Raw genomic sequence first — 23,209 nt, 5'->3', positions numbered from 1 at the left:
CCATCCACCCAATCACCCATCCATCAATCAATTGATAAATCAATGACCCAACCAACCAATTGACTAATCATTCAACCAACCAACCAACCAATCAATCAATCAATCAATCAATCAATCAATCAATCAATCAATCAATCAATCAATCAATCAATCAATCAATCAATCAATCAATCAATCAATCAATCAACCAGAGATCTATACCTTTGTTGGCGGTCTTGACCTTGCCCGGGGTTAGTGGACTCTGTCCAGGCTTCCTGTCCTGAGCTGCAGCTTGTTTGTCAGCCTGGGCCTTCAGCTTGGCCTCCTGCTTCCTCTTACGGGCTGATTTCACCGGCTCAGCCAGCAGACGCACCTGGTGATGATATAAACATGGTCATTAAGGAGAGCTTTTAGTAGATGCTTTTATCAAGTGGCTTCCCTGTGGCTCAGTTGGTAGAGCATGGTGTGTGCAATGCCAGGGTTGTGGGTTTGATTCCCACGGGGGGCCAGTACAACAAAATAAATGAAATGAATGAAATCTATGCAATCACTACTGTAAGTCGCTCTGGATAAGAGTGTCTGCTAAATGACTAAAATGTAAATGTAAGTGTCTTGAAGTAAACACGCAAATGTGACTCATGCAAGAATCAAACCCAAAACTCTCCTATTGACATGTCCTTGACACCAACTAATTTCAATCCAAAAGGGCACAATGGTGACCAACCCTTGCCCTGGAGAGCAACTGGATGTGCAGGTTGATTAGTAAAATCAGGTGTGGTAGAGCAGGACTGGAACACAAGCCTGCACACCCAGTAACTCTATAAGAGGAGGGTTGGCCACCCGATCTTATAGCCTCTTGGTTCTCCTGGTCGCTACAGGGGGTACGAACCAATTTAGGGTGAAGTTGCCCCTAGATGCTGATCTCTTGGGTCAGTTTCACATTTTCCCCACTAATAAGGTTAGGACTGGGGGAGAGGAAGCTGCTCATAGATCTTTACCCAGGGGAGACTTCAACCTGGAGCGTAGGAACCTACCTCTCTGGGGAAGGCTGAGAGCACCTGCAGGGCCCCAGTCTGGATCTTGGCCCACTGGCCATCGGCACTGCCAAACTCATCCCTCTGTGAGATCTTATAGAGGGGCAGGACGTGGAGCTGTTCGTCCTCAGGGACGTTACGCACTGCACGGTTGTCCTCCTTGGTTAAAGTGCAAACCTGCAGGAGGGTCAGACATTTTACGTAAATGGAAAAGACTAACACAGTATCTGGCAGTTTTCCAGGATAAAATGCCTATCTTGGTTGAAGTGAAAACAGGTATTTTTGGTATTTTATTAGGATCCCCATTAGCTGTTGAAAAAGCAGCAGCTACTCTTCCTGGGGTCCACACAAAACATGAAACATAACACAGAATGAGATAATACAGAACATCATTAGACAAGGACAGAACTACCTACATTTTTAAAAAGGCACACGTAGCCTACATCTCAGTGCATACAGACAAACGATCAAATAGGGGAGAGGCGTTGTGCCGCGAGGTGATATGATAGCTGATATTGATTTTTGGTTCAACTATGGAAACATGTTAATGATTTGATATTGACATTTGTCTAAGATATGTTCATTAATATATAAAAAATATATATGTGTATATATACTGTATATATTTACAAAATAATATATGGGGGATTGGAAATGATGCAGACAATTACATTGATGGTACAATGCTACAATCTCTCTGCAGTATTAAAGCTGACTTACCCAGCCCCCCAAAAATAAAAAAGATATGATATGTCCATTAATGTGCTGGCACGCAATCAGAAGCCAGTGTCTAAGTATCTGTGTCTGTGGTTCTCTCTATGTGTGACAGTGAGTGTGTGTGCGTGTGCGCGATTGAGCGAGCGTGCGTATGTATCTGTGTCTATGTCTCTGTGTGTTTGACAGTGAATGTGTGTGCACCTGTGTGTGTGTCCATTGACAAACAGTCATGTGAGCAGCGTACCACAGTGCTGCCATTGTTCATGTTGTGTGTGTCTTTGTGAGCGTGGGCACAGAAATCCACACACGCCGTGACCCCGGAGAAAGGTCGGCCCGCCCTCCGACCCAGCCTGCAGTCCTGGCCCGCCTGCTCCTGATCCACCTGGTTTTGGAAAGCCTCCGGGGCCAGTCTCTGGTAGACAGGACCCAGGTCTGTAGCCAGGTTCTGCAGCCGATTCTCCAGCTTCTCCTCCTGAACAACCCACAGACAGACAACACACAGATCAGAGGAAGAGTGGGACAAAAAGGGACAGGAACAGATGAGGGAAAAGGTATGAGGAAATAAAGGAGAGGCCCCTGGAGAATGTGGGAGTGTTCAAGATAATACCAGTAATGTTTAAGTCACTATCCTCCATGTCACGCTTTGACTGTCATATCCACCTGAGGCCACTAGGATGTGTCTATTAGCCACTTTAACATGCCAAGAAGACTATTCACAGAGGAATATCTATTCTAAACCATTGTTTGTGAAGCTATAACAAGGCTTAGATTAGCAAAGCAAAGAGCTAGGGTTCTTTTCAGACCAGGCTCTCAAATCTAATTCAGGGCTGTCAGACTCAATTCCTAGAGAGTCAAATTGGCTGCTGGTTTTTTGCTCTTTCCCTTAAGCTAGTTCTGATTTAGACCAGGAAAACCAGGTATGTGGACTCCCTAGCTAATCAATGACCTTAACTGAGCATATAAGTGCAAGGGAGGAATGAAGACCTGCTGACAGGGGGACTAGAGTTTGACAGAGGACTAGAGTTTGACTGGAGTGTCCTGGTCCTCACCTCCTGTGGCATGTCTCCCAGCAGGCGGTACTTTCGGGGGATCTTGCTGCGAGCGAACTTGCAGCCGTTGAAGTACATACTCCAGGAGCAGCCGAAGGAGAACGAGGTGCCACAAGTGTCTGGGTCCAAACCCTGGCACGCACACGTCCGACTGGAGAGACAGAAAGAGGGAGAAAGATGGGGAGAGGGGGAAGAACCATTTAGATCCTGGCACATAAGTGCAACTGAAGAGAGAGAGGGAGAGAGACAGGTCACTAAGTGCTAGAAAGGAAAGAACTCACTCCTTTGTTCTATGAATGTAAATGTGTATGTGTTAGCCTGTTATTGAAAAATACACATAGGTCTGTTGTTTCAGTAACTCACTCCTCGTTGAGGGCGCAGCGTCGACTGGTGGGGGAGCCGTATTTACAGAGGGTCTGGGTGAGCTCTTGGTACAGACTGTCTGCCACCCCCCGGGGGATGCCCTCCCATGCCAGGATGAGAATCACCACCACGGCACTCTCACAGCGGTGCCCTGCCCGGTGTCTCACCAGACACAGCAGCTTCTCCTCCTCACTGCCCCGACGGATCACCTGGGGGAGAGAGAAGATTTACTACACAGACATGCAGATGTGTACACACACACACACACACACACACACACACACACACACACACACACACACACACACACACACACACACACACACACACACACACACACACACACACACACACATACGCACCCATACACATACACACGCAGCAGTGTACACACAGGCACGCGCACACACACACACACACACACACACACACACACACACACACACACACACACACACACACACACACACACACACACACACACACACACACAGATACACACACACACACACACACACACACACACACACACACACACACACACACACACACACACACAGGAGGTACTTACCCACTTGGCGATGGGACAACCCTGGGAACTGCGTCCTTCTTTCCCAGTGTACACCACCACCTCCAGCCTTACTGCCTTCCCTTTCTCTCCATACCTTTGAACATACACAGCAATAACATACAGAGCCGGATTATTTCAGGGACTTACTGGGGATAAAGCACCTGGGTCCAGGCCAACGGGGGGCACAAGAGGCAGCAAAAAAAATAAAATATATATGTATATACAGTATATGTTCCTTTTTTTATATTACAATTCCTAATCCAAACACAGCCCACTCTCAATGTTAAAAATACACCAGAGAACATAATTTACCCATAGAGGATCAATAGTTTATAAAAACATAACTGTGGATTAAGTTTTGTCACAAGCACATACAGGTATCTGCCAAAAAGGAAACACCAACATAAATTGTCTTAAAAGGGTGTTGCAGAACAGCTTCAATGCGCTTTGGCATAGATTCTAAAAGACCTAAACCATGCTAGGAAAATGCACCCCACACCATAACACATACTTGGTATCCCTTGTTTACTCAAGTAGTTCCTTTATTTTGGCACTTACCGGTATGCCTACAGTCAGGAAGGCTGCAGTTTGGGCAGCATACGTGCCAAATAGGCTACAGCTTGTTGCGTTGTGGCCATAGACATATAATCCATAGAAGGGTTTTGTAACGCCGTACCCTGGCAATTTGACTGTTAAAAGTCATGGGTACACTAGCAATGGATGCCAGTCCTGACTTGAATTGGAGCAGCCATCTGTGGAATATATTTATATGCTTGGTTGCGGCTGTCAGTTTCCTTTCGCAGATTTCAAAATACAATCGTGGGAAAAATGTACAGTTTGGAAAGCAAATGCCTACTGCTGAAAAGAGAAGATGAATCTGTCTGTAGAACCAATATAAATCATTTTTCTCAACAACTCCTAATTTGTAGCTAACAGCAGCACTGTTTTTCAAAGTAGCTCATCTTGAAATAGGCTGTTGCCACAACGAGCCCATTGGCCATCACCATGAGTAGCCTCTGGGTTCATCTTCCTCCTTAGGTGAGTCAGTGTGCCACTGGCCATTTTAATTAGATATAAAAATAAAAAAACAAAGCCCCGGGGCCTATGATTTCTTAATACGGACCTGATAACGTAAATCACATCTTCATGACATTTCACACTTGTCATCTTAGAACACAAACACAATCCTTTAAGCAATGACATACTGTATAAAGCATTCCTCCCTTTATCTGCGACCACCAACATCTTTCAATGAATGCCAATACAACAACAAATCACATTTGGAGAACTTCATCAAAATACAATGGGACAGTGGGACTACATCACTAGCCAAAATGCAGCAATAGTTTTTGGAGTAACTGTCAAAACAGTTCAAAACCAGGCACTGAGGCCATTCAGCAGTGAGACTACAGAGCAGAGAGACTGTGAGTGTTTGGTTGTTGTAGAGGTTGTCATTTCTCCTCATGTGGCCCTCGACTTGGCCCTAGGGGTTTCCTGTTCTAACTCGCAGGGTGTGTTTTTGTATTTGTGAATGTGTGTGTGTACAAGTGTGTGTTTTGCCAGCGGGGTGCTGCTTTCCTTCAATGACAGGCTCTATAATATATGAGCTATAATATGATTGTAAGCCCTACCTCATTCCATGAACACCAAGAGCCCTTTGGGAAACCAGGCCTTTGGCAGGGCAAATGGTTCATACAGTAGGCTAATAAGAGTATGTACCAGACTTTTAGAAATATATACAGCTACATAGAGTAGTGGCAGTGGTACATATTAGCCTAGCTCTATAAGCCTACTGGTAAGCCAACCTGTGAGGCACTGAGCCACTCCTGTTTTCATATCAACTCTTACCTTAGCAGTATTATACAGCCAATAGATTTGTCATGAAAACAGAAGTGGATTAGCACCTCACAGGTTTGCCGTCCCAATGGACTATGAATGTAGAAAGTAAAATGGCTAGGCAGCAACAAACACTTATTTCCCCCCAAGATTGGTTATGGAATGGAATAAAATAACTGATGCAGTTTGGCTTGTTAGTTTTTGTTGTTACCTGTTCTCCATCATCTCTCTGACGGCTGACACACTGGGTCCAGCACCAAGGTGAGTGTAGTACGGACCCTCCTCCTTCTCTATGATTTGCTCTGTGGAGAGAGAGTCGTTTGTAGAACTGTACATGGATGTGACAAATACAGCCCCAGTTAACCAGTCATGTTGTGGCATGCAGAGAAAATCATATTCATAATCATCATAATCCTCCTCATTATTATGTTCACCACCACTACCATCATCATCATCATCATCACCAAGGTGACTCACCCATGCAGCCACAGGAGGGGATCTCAGAGAGTTTCTTAGACGGGGTGTTGAGCAGGTTCTTAGTGGGCGTGTCCAGGAATATGAGGGGCGATTCCAGGAAGCTGTTTACGTTGTGTTTGGTTGGCGTCAACTCCTCCGATAGGTCCAAAGCGCCGTCAGTTGACGTGGACAAGATGGTGACCGGACCGGACCTCTCCACCTTGTAATACCCCTGCCGTTGACCCCCAGAGGAGTAGCCGTTGGGTAAACTATTGTTCAACCCGGTTCTGTGGTTGTTAGAGTCTAAACTGGTGAAACTGGGGTTAGTGGAGCTAGCCTTTAGGTTAGCACCGTGCTGCTGCCCAACGAAGGGCTGCGATACCTGAGAATACAATTGTCTTTCACACTCATGTCCCTGTCCAACTCCTTGTCCTTGTAAAGGGTCCAGGTGACCGTTCAGAGGACCACTGTGGTCACCGTTCAAATGTGACCACTGTTGGTTGTCATGACCATAACCTTGACATTGACCACGATCGACGGCTCCAGAGGTTTTGTGGTATTTGACCCCACTGTGGCTGTTGCTGTAGTAAAAGAGCTGCCGTTGTTCCTCCTGAGCCTCAGCCAGGTATCTCTTTAGATCCATTTGAGTCTGAGGCAGGAACAGGCTCCTCTTGTGGCTGAGCGACAATGTCTTCGGCTGGGGCAGAACCTTCTGGACCCTGGCTCTGTGGGGGGTCTTGCCGTTGGGTGTCCGTTTGGATAGGGGGGTCTTGTTGTTGGGGTTGTAGCCCTCCTCTTCAACCCCCTCCATCCCCTTCTTCTTCCTAGGTTTGGAAGGCGTGGACCTTGGTTTCCTCACAGGGATTTTCTTGTTGTTGGGTGGTGCATGCTGGGAATTGTAGTTGTACTTGATGGCCGAGACTGGAGTTCCTCTGGGAGGGTTGTTCTCAGAGTGCTGGGAGGGTTGGAAACCCTGCTGCTTGTGACGTGATTGGATGATGAATGCCAACTCGGCCAGTTGAGCCGCCACCTCTTCCTCATCCCTGTTCCTCCCGCTCTTACCCACCGTCCTCTCTGTTGTTTCCTTACTATTCCTCTCCATGTCTTTCCGCTCTCTGAAAGTGCCTTCGGACCTGTTATGGTGAGAACCAAGGTCTTGGTCTGCTCTCCTGTACAGGTGTTGCCCTGCTCTCTCGGTGCTGTCGTAGGGAAGTCTGCCACAGTCCGAGCTGGCTTCTAGCAGGTCCTGTAGGGACTGCTTGCCAGTGGCGGCGGGACTACGGGAATGACACTGGATGACAAGACTCTGTCTGGCCACCGGGGACCTGATGACTGAGGTCTGGTGCAGAGGGGAGCGTATGACTGAGGTCTGGTGCAGAGGGGAGCTGATGACTAGAACTTTGTTGGGGAGGAAACCTGTAGGGGGTTTGACGTCCTGGAGAGAGGTGTTTCTACTGGATAAGTGCATGGAAGGTGTGGTGGGGTTTTGACCATGTGCGTCCATTCTTAAGGGTTCTGGGGGGTTTTGGGGGATAGATGCCAGTAAGGTTAGCGCCTCGATAGCGATAGCTTGGTCATGGCTAATATTCCTCTCTTGCACCAATGACTGGATGCTTGGCAGAGAGAGATCTGGAGAGGGTTGCTCTCGTTTGACAATAATGTCAAGACCTTTCCGTGGACTGATGGGAGTGCTTTTCAGGAGAAGGTCAACCTTAAAGTCCTCCGGCTCTGTTTTTAACTCTGTTTTTAACGAGTGTAGCACCGGGGAATGGGAGCTACACAGCTTGTCCTCCAGACCCTTCCTGTCTGTGATAGAAAAACACACAACTGCTGCTAGTGTGGACAGAGCGTCAACATAGACATCGTCATCATTGCCCCCTAGTAGGGTGGAGGACTGGTCCGTAGACCACACCCACGGCTCCTCCAACTTGATCTTCTTCAGAGGAACGGCCATGGTGTCATCCGGAAGTGCATCATTGGGCTCAGAGCTGCCTTTGGGGTATGTGGTTTTTGTAGTCCTTTGGGACTCAAATTGTCTTGTAGTCTTTTGGGACTCTGGTGACACTGGAGCACTGTTGGCTTTAGACAGGTTTTCGTCAGCACCATTGTGAAAAGTCCCAGATGAAGAGTAGTGGTGTTGCAGAAGAAGTGCATCGTTGGTGTCCTCCAGGCCAGGCTCTCTCTTGATAAGTACTGCTGGTCGGCCATCTAGGATTGGGGTGAGAGTGTGGGCGTGGGGAGGGTGTGTGTGAGGGTCTGTCTGGGGGTGTGTGGGAGGTATGTGACCCTCCTCCTCTGCCGTATATGTTTCCTCTACCATCTGGACAGGGCTTCTGCCATTTATTGCGACGCCCTCTGGAACCACCTGAGAGAGAGCGAGAGAGAGTTGCCACAAGAAAAGGGCAACCAGTTAAGAATAAACACAATTGCAAATACAACCCACATTTATGTTTATTTATTTTCCCTATTGTACTTCATTTGCGCATCGTTATAACACTGTACATAGCCATAATGTGACATTCTAAATGTATCGATTCCTTTTAAACTTTTGTGAGTGTAATGTTTATTGTTCACTTTTGTTCATTATCTATTTCACTTACTTTGGCAATGTGAACACATGTTTCCCATGCCAATAAAGCCCTTTGAATTGAATTGAATTTAGAGAGAGAGAGCAAGAGAGAAAGCGAGGGAGAGACACACAGAGAAAGACAGATTTGAATCTGTAATTTCCACTTTAAAATGTCAGACTTGATTTGTCCTAACGACAAATATATCAACCCCTACAAACATTCCATTAATTATAATCCACATAATAATTTACTGTTGCTGTAGGATTATTGTCTTGCTGTGAGAAACTGGTTGAATTAAGATAGCAGGTCTGTACCTTACTGCTTTATGTGTGTGTGTGAATTGATACAGTAGTGTACATACCATAATACTGTCATGGAGCAAGGTCAAATCTTTGCTGAACCCCAGAGTTTCTATATTAATAGGAACTTGCAACACTTTCCATAATTAATGATAATGTCGTTGGCAGATCCAATCTGATTAAAACAATATGGCAGAGATAAAAACACCACAGGGCCAAGACTCCGCCCACTAAATTGTGTGTGTGCCTGTTTTATGTAAAGCTAATGAACTGTTCTAACTACAGGGAGCCTGGAGGTGGGTGGATGTCAGCTACTTGTTTACCTTGTCTGAACTGTCATTAAACTCACTGTTTAACCACTCTTTATAGACTACACTACCCAGCATGCACTCTCTGTTTTAACGCCTCCAGGCCTACAGTACCTAACATGCCCTGTGAGAAAGGACAGCCACCAGCAGTCTAGTCTAGAGTCACATCCTTCTTCTAGGCCACTACTAACACAACTGACTCAACCCTAGTTCAATTAGTTGAATTAGGTGTGTTAGTACAGGGCTGGAACAAAAATGTGGACTGGAGTTGAGAAACACTGCTGTAGTACAGGATTAACTGAGCTAATAAGACACACGAGGGTTTGTGTTACTGCTGTTACTGGCACAGAGACAGCTCTATCTTACAGACGACCAGTGCAGCTCACATCATCATCACATCTCTGTTGCTGGGTAAATCAAGACTTGTCTATCTAATGGAGAAAGGACACCCTTACGTGACAGACAAAGGGTAGGCAGGTAGTACGAAGTGTGAACATACTTTTACAGTATTGGTGGTACTCTAAAGCCTTACAAACCCTACAACAACCCTATAAATAGTCTGAGCTGCTACTGTAGGTCACTGATATTAAATTAGATTAGCAAGAGGGACATTGCTTACAACAACAACAACAATAACAACAACAACAATAGAAAGGCAACATCCAACATAAAATCATCACCATAAGCATACAGTAAGAAAAATGCACTTTACATTGGAACAGAGCATAGTAACTGTGAACTTAAAACACTGTCTACACTTTCTCTAACCCACACACCAAACAGAAAACTCAGTCTGTGTGTCAATTACGGGGTGAAGCCCTCTTCTCTCCTTCCACTAGAGATGAGAATTATACACAATAATACCCTCCCAATGCAGCGTAGTAAAAGCCCAACTCTATTTACAGTCATGTAGTATTCAGGACAGCCCTCCTCTCCTCCTCTCCTGGTCTCGTGACACTCCCTTACCACTAAGAGCATGCTGCTACTGATAGCGGGAGAGGAGGCTGAGGCAATATCTTGACTGCTGCTGAAATTATAAGAGAGAGAGAGACATCACAGAGAATGTGGAAATGAGCTACTATTGAGAAAGAGAGAGAGAGCAAGAGAAAAAGAGAGAGAGGGAGAGAAAGAGAGAGGGAAGGAGAGAAAGCGAGAGAGGGACAGAGAGAGAAATAAAGACAAATACAGAAAGAGGAGACAGTAGGAGAGAGAGAAATAGGGAGAGGAAAGAGAGAGAAAGAAAGGGGTAAAGGCAGTGTGTCACTCACGTTAACCTGCTTTTCATAACAAAGCAGTAGTGGCTGGGTTCCAGCAGTACGCCAGCAGTGTGTATGAATCATAACATTTCATATAACACTACATAAATATATTTTTTGACATATACTGTAGATATGGGTGTCTGTAATTTTTTTGTAAGATATACAGTACCAGTCAAAAGTTTGGACACACCTACTCATTCAAGGGTTTTTCTTTATTTTTACTATTTTCTACATTGTAGAATAATAGTGAAGACATCAAAACTATGAAATAACACATGGAATCATGTAGTAACCAAAAAATATATTTTAGATTTTAGATTCTTCAAAGTATCCACCCTTTCCTTGATGACAGCTTGCACAAATTTTCACTCCTGTCCTAGCAACAAGACTACGACTGCTCTCTGACTCCTAACGACCCTCTCAGAGGAGAAGGGTTTCCAAGGAGGTTTCAACCGAGGGACTATCCATCCCTAACAAACACACACACACACACACACACACACACACACACACACACACACACACACACACACACACACACACACACACACACACACACACACACACACACACACACACAGCTCCACATAGGGAGTGTTCATACACCATATACAATGCACTCCACACACAGAAACGCATACAAAGATTTCCCTTTTATGCTCGCTTCGAGGCAAGCAACACTAAAGCATGCATGAGAGCCCCAGCTGTTCCGGACGACCGTGTGATCACACTCTCTGTAGCCCATGTGAGCAAGAACTTTAAACAGGTCAACATTCACAAGGCCGCGGGGCCAGACAGATTACCATAATGTGTACTTAGAGCATGCGCGGACCAAGTGTCTTCACTAACATTTCCAACCTCTACCTGACCGAGTATGTAATACCTACAGTTGAAGTCGGAAGTTTACATACACCGTAGCCAAATATATTTAAACTCAGTTTTTCACAATTCCTGACATTTAATCCTAGTAAAAATTCCCTGTCTTAGGTCAGTTAGGATCACCACTTTATTTTAAGAATGTGAAATGTCAGAATAATAGTAGAGAAAATTATATATTTCAGCTTTTATTTATTTCATCACATACCCAGTGGGTGAGAAGTTTACATACACTCAATTAGTATTTGGTGCATTGCTTTTAAATTGCTTAACTTGGGTCAAACGTTTCAGGTAGCCTTCCACAAGCTTCCCAAAATAAATTTTGGCCCATTCCTCCCGACAGAGCTGGTGTTTCTGAGTCAGATTTGTAGGCCTCCTTGCTCACACACGCTTTTTCAGTTCTTCCCACAGATTTTCTAAAGGATTGAGGTCAGGGCTTTGTGATAGCCACTCCAATACCTTGAATTTGTTGTCCTTAAGCCATTTTGCCACAACTTTGGAAGTATGCTTGGGGTCATTGTCCATTTGGAAGACCCATTTGCGACCAAGCTTTAACTTCCTGATTGATGTCTTGAGATGTTGCTTCAATATATCCACATAATTTTCCTTCCTCACTATGCCATCTATTTTGTGAAGTGCACCAGGCCCTCCTGCAGCAAATTACCCCCACAACATGATGCTGCTACCCCGTGCTTCACGGTTGGGTTGGTGTTCTTCAGCTTGCAAGCCTCGCCTTTTTTCCTCCAAAGATAACGATGGACATTATGGCCAAACAGTTCTATTTTTGTTTCATCGGATCAGAGGACATTTCTCCAAAAAGTACGATCTTTGTCCCCATGTGAAGTTGCAAACCATAGTCTGGCATTTTTATGGTGGTTTTGGAGCAGTGGCTTCTTCCACGCTGAGCGGCCTTTCAGGTTATGTCGATATAGGACTCGTTTTACTGTGGATATAGATACTTTTGTACCGGTTTCGTCCAGCATCTTCACATGGTCCTTTGCTGTTGTTCTGGGATTGATTTGCACTTTTCGCACCAAAGTCCGTTCATCTCTAGGAGACAGAACGCGTCTCCTTCCTGAGCGGTATGACGGCTGCGTGGTCCCATGGTGTTTATACTTGCGTACTATTGTTTGTACAGATGAACATGGTACCTTCAGGCGTTTGGAAATTGCTCCCAAGGATGAAACAGACTTGTGGAGGTCTACAATTTTCTTTCTGAGGTCTTTCTTTCTGAGGTCTTTCTGAGGAGCTGATTTCTTTTGATTTTCCCATGATGTCAAGCAAAGAGGCACTGAGTTTGAAGGTAGGCCTTGAAATACATCCACAGGTACACCTCCAATTGACTCAAATGATGTCAATCAGCCTATCAGAAGCTTCTAAAGCCATAACATAATTTTCTGGAATTTTCCAAGCTGTTTAAAGGCACAGTCAACTTAGTGTATGTAAACTTCTGACCCACTGGAATTGTGATACAGTGAATTATAAGTGAAATAATCTGTCTGTAAACAATTGTTGGAAAAATTACTAGTGTCATGCACAAAGTAGATGTCCTAACCGACTTGCCAAAGTTATAGTTTGTTAACAAGACATTTGTGGAGTGGTTGAAAAACAAGTTTTAATGACTTCAACCTCAGAATTGAAAAAGCATGTGTGAGCAAGGAGGCCTACAAATCTGACTCAGTTATACCAGCTCTGTCAGGAGGAATCGGCCAAAATTCACCCAACTTATTGTGGGAAGTTTGTGGAAGGCTACCTGTAACGTTTGACCCAAGTTAAACAATTTAAAGGCAATGCACCAAATACTAATTGAGTGTATGTAAACTTCTGGCCCACTGGGAATGTAATGAAATAAATAAAAGCTGAAATAAATCATTCTCTCTACTATTATTCTGACATTTCACATTCTTAAAATAAAGTGGTGATCCTAACTGACCTAAGATAGTGTATGTAAACTTCTAACTTGAACTGCATATACTAGGTCGTGTCAGAGGATAGCCCAAAAAATTGTCAAAGAGTCCAGTTACCCAAGTCATAGACTTTTCTCTCGGCTACCGCACGGCAAGCAGTACCAGAGTGCCAAGTCTAGGTCCAAATGGCTCCTTAACAGCTTCTACCCCCTGCTGAACAATTAATCAAATGGCCATCCAGACCAATGGCCACCCAGACTAATTACAAATGACCTCGACTAACCTGTACCCCCGCACATAGACTCGGTACCGGTACCCCCTGTATATAGCCTTGGTATTGTTGTTTTCTTGTGTTACTTTTTAAAATTATTTTTTCAACTTTATTTACTAAATATTTTCTCAACTCTATTTCTTGAACTGAATTGTTGGTTAAGGGCTTGTAAGTAAGCATTTCACGGTAAGGTTTACACCTGTTGTATTCGGCGCATGTGACAAATAATATTTATTTTATTTTACTTCTGAAAAGAAGTGACATCATAAGAATACAGTAGGCATTTTCACATCCTTATTGAATGTCACAGACAGCAAACAGGTGGTTCTACTGTCAATCCTTTCAGAACATTCTCTTAAAATGATACATTAAAAAGGCTTATTTAAAAGTATTTGAAAAGTAATTCCTGATAAAGTAGCTCTTAGGCTGCTTTCAGCTCTGATAATCCTCAAAAACATCCACAGAGTTCAAAGCCAGACCACAGGCTGCAGACAATCTTACGACAACTATCCCACGGTGTGCTGTGCTTAAGATAAGACATTAAAAAAACATGCTTCCTTCCTGGGCTGAGTGTGTGAGTGTGTTTCTGTGAAGTTCTGTGCATCGTATTCGTTTCATTCATAGAGCGTAATGCCGCCTTCCTCTCTGAACTCAACTTCACAGAGTCAGACACAGACTGACTAAACAGAGCAGTGCACAAATACTTTAACTCCTAATAATACTCTTTCTTCCAGCCAGTCAGGCTAAAAACAGAATCAAACCGACTCACGCAAACACAGTAGCACAAAAAGAAAACATTGCATAATGTACTATCACTACTGCTACTACTGCAGCTAAAACTACCACAGCACAACCTACAAACACTCGTCTCCATTTTTCAATGAAAGGTTACTACTACTACTAGTCCTGTCCTAGCAACAAGACTACGACTGCTCTCTGACTCCTAACGACCCTCTCAGAGGAGAAGGGTTTCCAAGGAGGTTTCAACCGAGGGACTATCCATCCCTAACAAACACACACACAGACACGCATCAATACACACACACACACACACACACACACACACACACACACACACACACACACACACACACACACACACACACACACACACACACACACACACACACACACGCATCAATACACACACACACACACACACACACACACACACACACACACACACACACACACACACACACACACACTCCACATAGGGAGTATCCATCCATAGCATCCACAAACAGAGAGACAAGAAGCGTCTACATCTCACCAAAATATATAATGATATGCCTTACACCATATACTACTACTACTACTACTACTACTACTACTACTACTGTAGCCTGATGGGTAGGAGCGTTGGGCCAGTGACCGAAAGGTTGCTGGATTGAATCCCTAGCTGACAAGGTAAAAATCTGTCGTTCTGCCCCTGAGCAAGGCAGTTAACCCGCTGTTCCCCGGGCGCTGATGACGTGGATGTCGATTAAGGCAGCCCCCCGCACCTCTCTGATTCAGAGGGTTAAATGTGGAAGACACATTTCAGTTGAATACAATCAGTTGTACAACTGACTAGGTATTTCCCTCTACTAGAACCAGACAGTAATGCTAGTCTAACTACTGTTAACTCTCCTCTCTCACACAAACAAATAAATAGATAGACAGAAAGAGAAGGACGCAGAAGGATCCTTGCCCCACCACGGCTAAAAAAGACATTAAGAGAAAAAAAGAGAAGGGTGGTTGTTACCGTGGAAACTGGTTTCTTTAACGCTCCTTTGGCCACGTCCTTGCACGCCACCTGGAAAACACACCGCACACACACACACACACACACACACACACACACACACACACACAGACACACACACACACACAGACACGCATCAATACACACACACGCGCACACACACACACACACACACACACACACACACACACCATCGTTAGTGATTTAGATGTTACACAGCCCAACAGGAATAGTAATAATAACAATCAACTATTTGTATCAAACCTTTCATACATTGTTTGTATTCTAATAGTAGTATACAGAAACTGCTTCCAAATACAAACACAACACAAACAACACTGAAAAACAGTACAGATAGTTATCATAATAATACATTCTACTGTAAAGTATCTTTCATACACTACATTGTTTGTATCCTGATATCCTGAAACTGTTCCCAAATCCACACACAGCCCAGCAGCACAGCAGACAGGGTTAGTCTCCTGCTAGAATGCTGTACTGTATTAATATGCGTCTAGACAATAGCCTCCAGGGCTACTAAACGCTCCGGGCAGCTTTACCTTGTCTGTCCTCAGAGGCAGAGCCTCCAGTTTGGGTAGCATTATATTCCTACAAGGTACCGGTGGCCATCTTGCTTTGCTTTTGCTCCCCTCAGCTCTAGATAGAAGAATAGCAGGCTACTATAACAGCAGTCTCTGAGAGGAGGGCGAGCTGAGCTCTCCACTACCATCGCCAGAGCAGAGAGAGGCTGCCTGCCTGTCTGCCTGCCTGCGAGACACTGTGTAGAGAACTGCTGTTGCCGCAGACACGAACACAGACATACACACACTCACGTAAACACACGCACCCACACACACACACACACACACACACACACACACACACACACACACACACACACACACACACACACACACACACACACACACACACACACACACACACACACACACACACACACACGGCATGCCTCTCGCAGACACAGACTGAGCCCCACCAGCCAATGGGGTGAGGGCGTCAGCGGCTTGTAAATGATCTCCCATGCCTAGTCCCTCCTAAACAAAGGAGCTCCTATGTGGGCTTTTACTCCAGCCCCTAGGAACGGGACACACACAAACTGTGGAATGGACAACGTACACGCACCAGACTGGAGCTGAGCTGAGGAAGAAGAGATAGATGTGTCCACCGAGCTGTGTCTGTCTGAGATATTAACCCTTTAAACACAAACTGGGTGTGGGAAACAACACGTTATTTCAAAATATGTTTATAAATGGCGTATTCAACATTATGGAAAAGTTGATTAACAAAATGAGGTCTAACACATGTATTATATTGTTTTCTATTGTATTATATTCTATTCATACAGAAGTAGACAGGCTCAGAGTTAGATAGAAAATACAATTACTCTGAGATGATATTGCATGAGAGACAACAAGAACATATGACTGAATTCATATCACTGGTTTAATTATTTAGCATCTTAATGGACGCTGACTGTAATGCAAAGCACACACTCCTGTCTGTCTGGCATCAGTCACAGCTCCGATGGTTCCTCCAAGTCACCTCAGAGTTCAAACTACAAACACTTGTCCTAGCCTCTATGGTCTCATTGCGTTAGCTTTTTATGAACTCTGTCATAACGCTGTGAGAAAATGTCAATCTTAAAAAATATATATTAAAAGTATCAGTTTTATAACAAGACGAGAGTTGCAGAGTATTTTTATTATCTAAGCTGTGATTTGGGGCTGTGATTTCTTTAAGCTGTTATTTCTCCAACTAACTCAATGTACACAAAACATGACAGAATCCACCCTAAGCCATGCCACACTTTCCAGGCTTGTGTTCATTAGGCACGAAACGGAAGAAAATGGACTGAAACAAGGACGGACTACCTGCACTTTTACAATAAACCCAATGTACGTTTTCCGTTGCAAAATGTTGTCAGACGTTTTCCGTTTCGTACCCTAATGAACACAACCCAGCATTGTGAAACACCAAAACACAGTCAGGTGGTCAACTGCTGCTGCATGAGTGTAGCACCAGCCCACAGTGGTTCCGCTCCAGTAACTCTCTACTCCCTGGCATACAAGGGTAGTGGCACGAGTTGTGTGTGTTTGGGGTGGAGAAGAAACACACCCTTACTCCGATGAGTAGACACCCAGCCCTTCTCTCTCTCTCTCTCTCTCTCTCTCTCTCGTTCCCTCTGTCATTTCTATCTATATCTCTCCCAGGGCCTCCCCTTTTCTCTCCTCTAGCCTCTCTTTCACCCTCTCCCAGCAACTTCTCTTCCTTTCCCCACTCTTTCTCAGCCTCTTCTCAGAGAGAACTCCCTCTTCTCTCTCTCCTCTCTAAAGATGACCATGTGGTGTCGGCAAGGCGGAGGTCATACCAGGACAAGGGAACAAACTCAGGCAGGCTCCCTGTGTGTGTGTGTGTGTGTGTGTGTGTGTGTGTGTGTGTGTGTGTGTGTGTGTGTGTGTGTGTGTGTGTGTGTGTGTGTGTGTGTGTGTGTGTGTGTGTGTGTGTGGTGTAGCTCAGGTACTACGACAACAGCTTTTAAGTGTATTCATAACAACCGCTAGCAACAGGCAGCATACCAACCCCAAACAAACACACACGGACATCTCTCTTGAGGCTAAACCACTGAATTAAAAGGACATCATAGTAAGCACAACTAAGATGGGGCAGTGTTTAACAGACTACTGTTCTAATGTTCATAAGAATCCTCATTCTAACTTGACAGTCTATACAAGTACATTAAAATCTAAGTGCAGAGGAAAAAATATATTTTAGAATTCCATTCAACTACAAGGTGTAATTGAGGCAGGTTAGAAAAGGAAAGTTTAGATGCAGACAAGGCTATAGTGAAGTCTGGACTTAAACAGCTAGTGCCAGTGCTATAGGTAGATGATGACAGAGAGAGAGAGAGAGAGAGAGAGAGAGAGAGAGAGAGAGAGAGAGAGAGAGAGAGAGAGAGAGAGAGAGAGCGTGTGTGTGCATGTGACTAATTATAGCTGTCTATGGTAGTTGGACAGGTTTGTCTCTTTTGGGCAAGTGTCTGACCGACCGTGTGTGTTCTAAACAGGTCAGGTTGGCTTTCCAGTCACCTTTAATATGAATCACCACACCTATCAACTACCATCTGGTAACATACTGTAACGAGCCTGTAAGACCACCGAAACTCGCACAGAGTCTGTTGACTTAGGACACAGATTTCCCATAAAAGAATCAAGTTGTCATTTATTTGGATGAACACAGACAGTGCACCCCAGCACTTGTCCGCCGCACAAAATGCCTCACCAAAACTCTCCCCCAGCATGCCTCACCTACAGCAACTAATTTGCATAACACTGTGTGACAGGCTGAGAGACTTTCGAATGTGTAAAACATTACAATACCACACTTAAGAAAGGCTGGCAGCCTGCAGGACGCATGGTCAGTAATTTGGATAGTTCTCTACACCATACTTTACTTGGAAGTTTCATTCAATTACATTTTTCCTTGGATCTTAGCAAATCTATTTGGCAAAACCTTCTGACAACACCAGCCCACAAATGCCAGTCAGATAATCTGCAATGCTCATCTGTGTTGGACTAAAGGTCTGCACGGGACTGATTTCTTCATCCCGCTCCAACCCGTTCCCACTGATTTTAATACAGCGCCCGCCTGCTCCTGCTGACTTCATGTCCGACTCCCACCTGCTCCCGCAAGAACTGGTCTAACCCACCGCAAGAACTGGTCTAACCCACCGCAAGAACTGGTCTAACCCACCGCAAGACCTGGTCTCCAACCCACCGCAAGACCTGGTCTCCAACCCACCGCAAGAACTGGTCTCTAACCCACCGCAAGACCTGGTCTCCAACCCACCGCAAGACCTGGTCTCCAACCCACCGCAAGACCTGGTCTCCAACCCACCGCAAGAACTGGTCTCTAACCCACCGCAAGACCTGGTCTCCAACCCACCGCAAGACCTGGTCTCCAACCCACCGCAAGACCTGGTCTCCAACCCACCGCAACAACTGGTCTCCAACCCACCGCAAGAACTGGTCTAACCCACCGCAAGAACTGGTCTAACCCACCGCAAGAACTGGTCTAACCCACCGCAAGACCTTTTTCAGAGTGCAGGGATTGCGCAATGTGCCATGCCTTTATTTTTCGTTTTCCAGGAATGATGTACATACGAGGAGAAAGCAGAAGTCGTAACCTTTTCGCTGATGTAATTAGATCTCATGTCTGATTCCCAGTTAGTCCACTAGAAGATCACATGACGTGACTTGGCCACTTGAAACCAAATGTGTCTGGTTTGATCTGGTTTGGGTTGTACCTCACTGTGTGAAAATGTCTGAACGGATTCTCAAGCCTGACATCATAAAATGACCCAAGCGATTAGGCCTTTCAAGTTCTAAAACATATTTTCCCCCATTTGAAATGAGTGAGATAGATCAGCGGCACATATGGAGGATGCATTCAAGGTAATATCAGGGTGGCTGGTAGCCTAGCGGTTAAGAGCGTTGGGCCAGGAACCAAAAGGTCACTGGTTTGAATCTCAGAGCCAACTAGGTGAAAAATATGTTGATGTGCCCTTGAGCAAGGCAATTAACCCTAATTGCTCCTGTAAGTCTCTCTGGATGAGAGTGTATTGTAAATGTAACATTAAATGTTGATGGAAAAGAAATGCATTATGATGACCTTGCATACAACTTTTTTTCACTTTCTGTGACTTTCCCTCCATTGCATACTCTATAAATATGACTGTAGTGTATGATTTATGGCCTGTAGAGGGGGGGGGCATTGGCATTCTTATGACTCCCCCAGCAAAAAGACAAGTGCTGTAGCTTTAGAGTTATATGTCACTTTGTATTTTCTGACTGAAATTGACGGAGTGGGTACCACTTAAGCTCCAAAACAACCGTTTCACAGGTTAAACTACCAGAGATTCTCACCTTCCAGACGTGGAATTGTATCAACTCGCCACCCAGGGCTTTTACCTGTGACATATAGTTAAATAAACTAAAGAGGAAAAATGGGTGCATATTGAAGATGGCCATACTCATCCCCAAAACCTTTTCACATGTCAATTTTCAAAGGATAAATCTAAGAACATTAACAACTTCATAGTTAAGAATATTATAACAATATGGAAGAAAATTAAACATATTCTACAAGAAACAATATCACTCCCTAATAACACAACTCTATGCAACAATCCTTCAATAGCTTTTCAGAATTCACTGATAAATTGGTTCACATGGAACACTAAAGGTAAATGACTTGGTAATAGGAAATGTAAAAAGTTCCATGACAGAATTAAAAAGCAATTTTGGACCGGCTAATGTAGCTATTTTCAAATGAACTTAAAAGTTTCATATCACAAAATTTGTATTTGAAATATTTTGGGACATCAGAGCAATCTTGAGAGAATCCTATTTGAGTCAGAAAAGGATATTCATATGATAGGTAAATTACAGGAAATGAAAATGTACACTTAATCCAGTTTAAACTAATGTATAGAATTTACTCTACAAAATTCACAAATTACACAGCACAACAGCAGTCATGTCTTAAGTGTAAAACTGACAATGACTCAATAAGCCATGCCTTCTGGGAATGCTATAAAGTCCAAAAGTTATGAGCGGAGTTAGAAAGTGTAAATTGACCTTTAATCTGTCTGTCTGGATATTTCAAGACATGACATATGGGTGCAGTGAGATACCCGATGGGTTGAACGTCAATCATCTTGAAAAAAAGTATACTTAAAAACTAGAAATCAACCAATCCTCCATTGTCAACACAATGGAAAGGTCAAATGCTTTATTGTCTAAATGTTGAAAGTGTGTGGGTGACGGATAGAAACAAAATGGTGCAGTTTGAGGCCATGTGGCGGAGAATGATGCGGGCACTGGTGATGGTGGTGTGAGCTGGGTCTGGGCAGGTGTGATGTCGTTGATGTTTGTGTGCATCTGTATGTTGTTAGTATGTGTATGTTTTGTTAAAATATATATATATGTTTAAAGTCATTCAAAAAAATACCAGAGATTTTCACATGGCCCCTTATATTAGGTAATCAGTACCACAGGATGAGTCATAATACCCGATAACCCTGTACATCTCTCTAGGATAAGTTGACTTTTATTCATATATTCGCCTCTATTTACCCCCCAAAAATGAAAAGCAAATTAGCTGCTGATGTGGCTATCATAAAGAACTACAAATACCATGATGACCTGGTTGAGACTGCCGAATCGAGGCAAAAATAAGAATCTCTGCATTAACTTTCTAATGTTAGCTAAATGTAGTAATGAATAAATGATCAAAATGTCTTAAATTGACAAGTCTGTGAACTGTTTTGTGCAAGTTTTATATTGACACAATACCTGTTAGCAAAGGTGTCAGCTAGAGAAGATGTGCAGGAGCTTGCAGGGATTTGTAGTTTTGCATGATTTTACTTTGATGCTAATTAGCATTTTTCGAATCTGAGAGTAAATAGAGCCGACTATATTGATAAAAGTCACCTTGTCCTAGAGAGATTTACATGGTTATCAAAACATCACACCATGGTAAGCCTACACGAAACAAAGCCCTTATTTTAAGTGTTTCTAAAATCCCCTATGGGAAAATTAATGGTGGAAAAACAATTGGAACCATTTCCATGTTTGACCACTAGGTTTTATGGGTATTATGACACCTCCACCATGGGACTCTATTGGGCTACATCAGCCAATAGGGTAGACGTAGTTTGAAAGACAAATTAAAATAGGAGAGCGGACACTTACTTGACCTGAACAACGTTTTACATAACTTTTAGGAGTGGGATGATTTGCAGATAAATGTGTTATCAATATTTTTTTTCTGTGAATGTCGGAACCTAAACTATAGCCTTTAATATAGTATTTAGGAAGTTAATTTAATTGCTTCTCTGCCCATGCTTGCATAGCCTACAGGCTTTTTAAATGAGACCATGCATAGGCACATTTCTGGCTGTTAAACAGCCATCACTGGCTCATCTCATATGTATATACTGTATTCTATACTATCTATTGCATCTTAGCCTATGCCGCTCTGATATTGCTCTGACATTGCTCATCCATATATTTATATTTATATATTCTTATTCCATTCCTTACTTAGATTTGTGTGTATTAGGTATTTGTTGTAGAATTGTTAGATATTACTTGTTAGATATTGCTGCACTATCGGAACTAGAAGCACAAACATTTCGCTACACTCGCAATAACATCTGCTAACCATGTGTATGTGACCAATAACATTTTATTTTATTTTATTTCATCTCACATGCTCACCAAGTTTAGGTTGGCTACTGAACTTGAAGCAGAATGATCCTATGAGAGTTTGTGAATAGCGCGAGAAAGAGGTGCTTTTAATACAATAGATAACACATTCAAAACAGAAAGACAACCGTTCTAAATAATCTGCGGGACAACAAAATATTTTCATCCCAAAGTTATCTGTCTGACCGCCCTCTCCCGCCCGTAGCATGAAAATGAAAAATGCAGACTGAGCCACCTCTCGGGTCCCACGGGATGCTCGCAGGAATGAATCTCTCTACTTGAAACCACTACACAACACATAGCCTAATGCTTCCTCAGACATTAACTAGGCAAGTCAGTTAAGAACAATTCTTATTTTCAATGACGGCCTATGAACAGTGGGTTAACTGCCTTGTTCAGGGGCAGAACGACAGATTTTTACCTTGTCAGCTCAGGGATTCGATCTTGCAACCTTCCGGTTACTAGTCCAACGGTCTAACCACTAGCCTACCTGCACCCCAAAGATCTACACAGTCAAAGTGTAATGTAGCCTACAGTTGAAGATTGATTTCTGAAAGTCTGAAGCCTTTGAGTGGATGGACCACTTTAACTACTATAAGTCCTGCACCACTCAGCCCCTTCCAATACCCTTTTCTCTCCCCACCACCCCTTTACAGCACCCCTAACTCCTGTTCCATA

The 23,209-nt window shown here is 43.8% G+C and overlaps 1 protein-coding gene across 3 annotated transcripts in view; it reads right to left on the bottom strand.

Moving 5' to 3' along the window:
• Positions 1-23,209, bottom strand: part of tet1 (tet methylcytosine dioxygenase 1) — a 49,836-nt gene that overhangs the window by 4,908 nt on the left and 21,719 nt on the right. The window contains exons 1-10 of one of the 3 annotated variants that reach the window (XM_014215170.2): positions 15,803-16,083; positions 15,243-15,293; positions 6,027-8,370; positions 5,761-5,851; positions 3,714-3,807; positions 3,143-3,351; positions 2,780-2,930; positions 1,975-2,202; positions 1,014-1,190; positions 202-352 (exon numbers count right to left, since the gene is read on the bottom strand). In XM_014215170.2, the coding sequence (XP_014070645.2) occupies positions 202-352; positions 1,014-1,190; positions 1,975-2,202; positions 2,780-2,930; positions 3,143-3,351; positions 3,714-3,807; positions 5,761-5,851; positions 6,027-8,370; positions 15,243-15,293; positions 15,803-15,844 (3,538 nt within the window). In that variant the 5' untranslated portion in view covers positions 15,845-16,083. Of the gene's footprint in view, positions 1-201; positions 353-1,013; positions 1,191-1,974; positions 2,203-2,779; positions 2,931-3,142; positions 3,352-3,713; positions 3,808-5,760; positions 5,852-6,026; positions 8,371-8,605; positions 8,646-15,242; positions 15,294-15,802; positions 16,084-23,209 lie in introns of those variants that run through there. The other 2 variants (XM_045722519.1, XM_014215163.2) reach the window with 2 other exon arrangements.

The sequence above is a fragment of the Salmo salar genome, chromosome ssa01 (genome assembly GCF_905237065.1).
Source record: "Salmo salar chromosome ssa01, Ssal_v3.1, whole genome shotgun sequence".
Classification (NCBI taxonomy): Eukaryota; Metazoa; Chordata; class Actinopteri; order Salmoniformes; family Salmonidae; genus Salmo; species Salmo salar.
The sequence above is the reverse complement of the archived record's forward strand: the minus strand, read 5'-3'. Positions and strand labels throughout refer to the sequence as shown.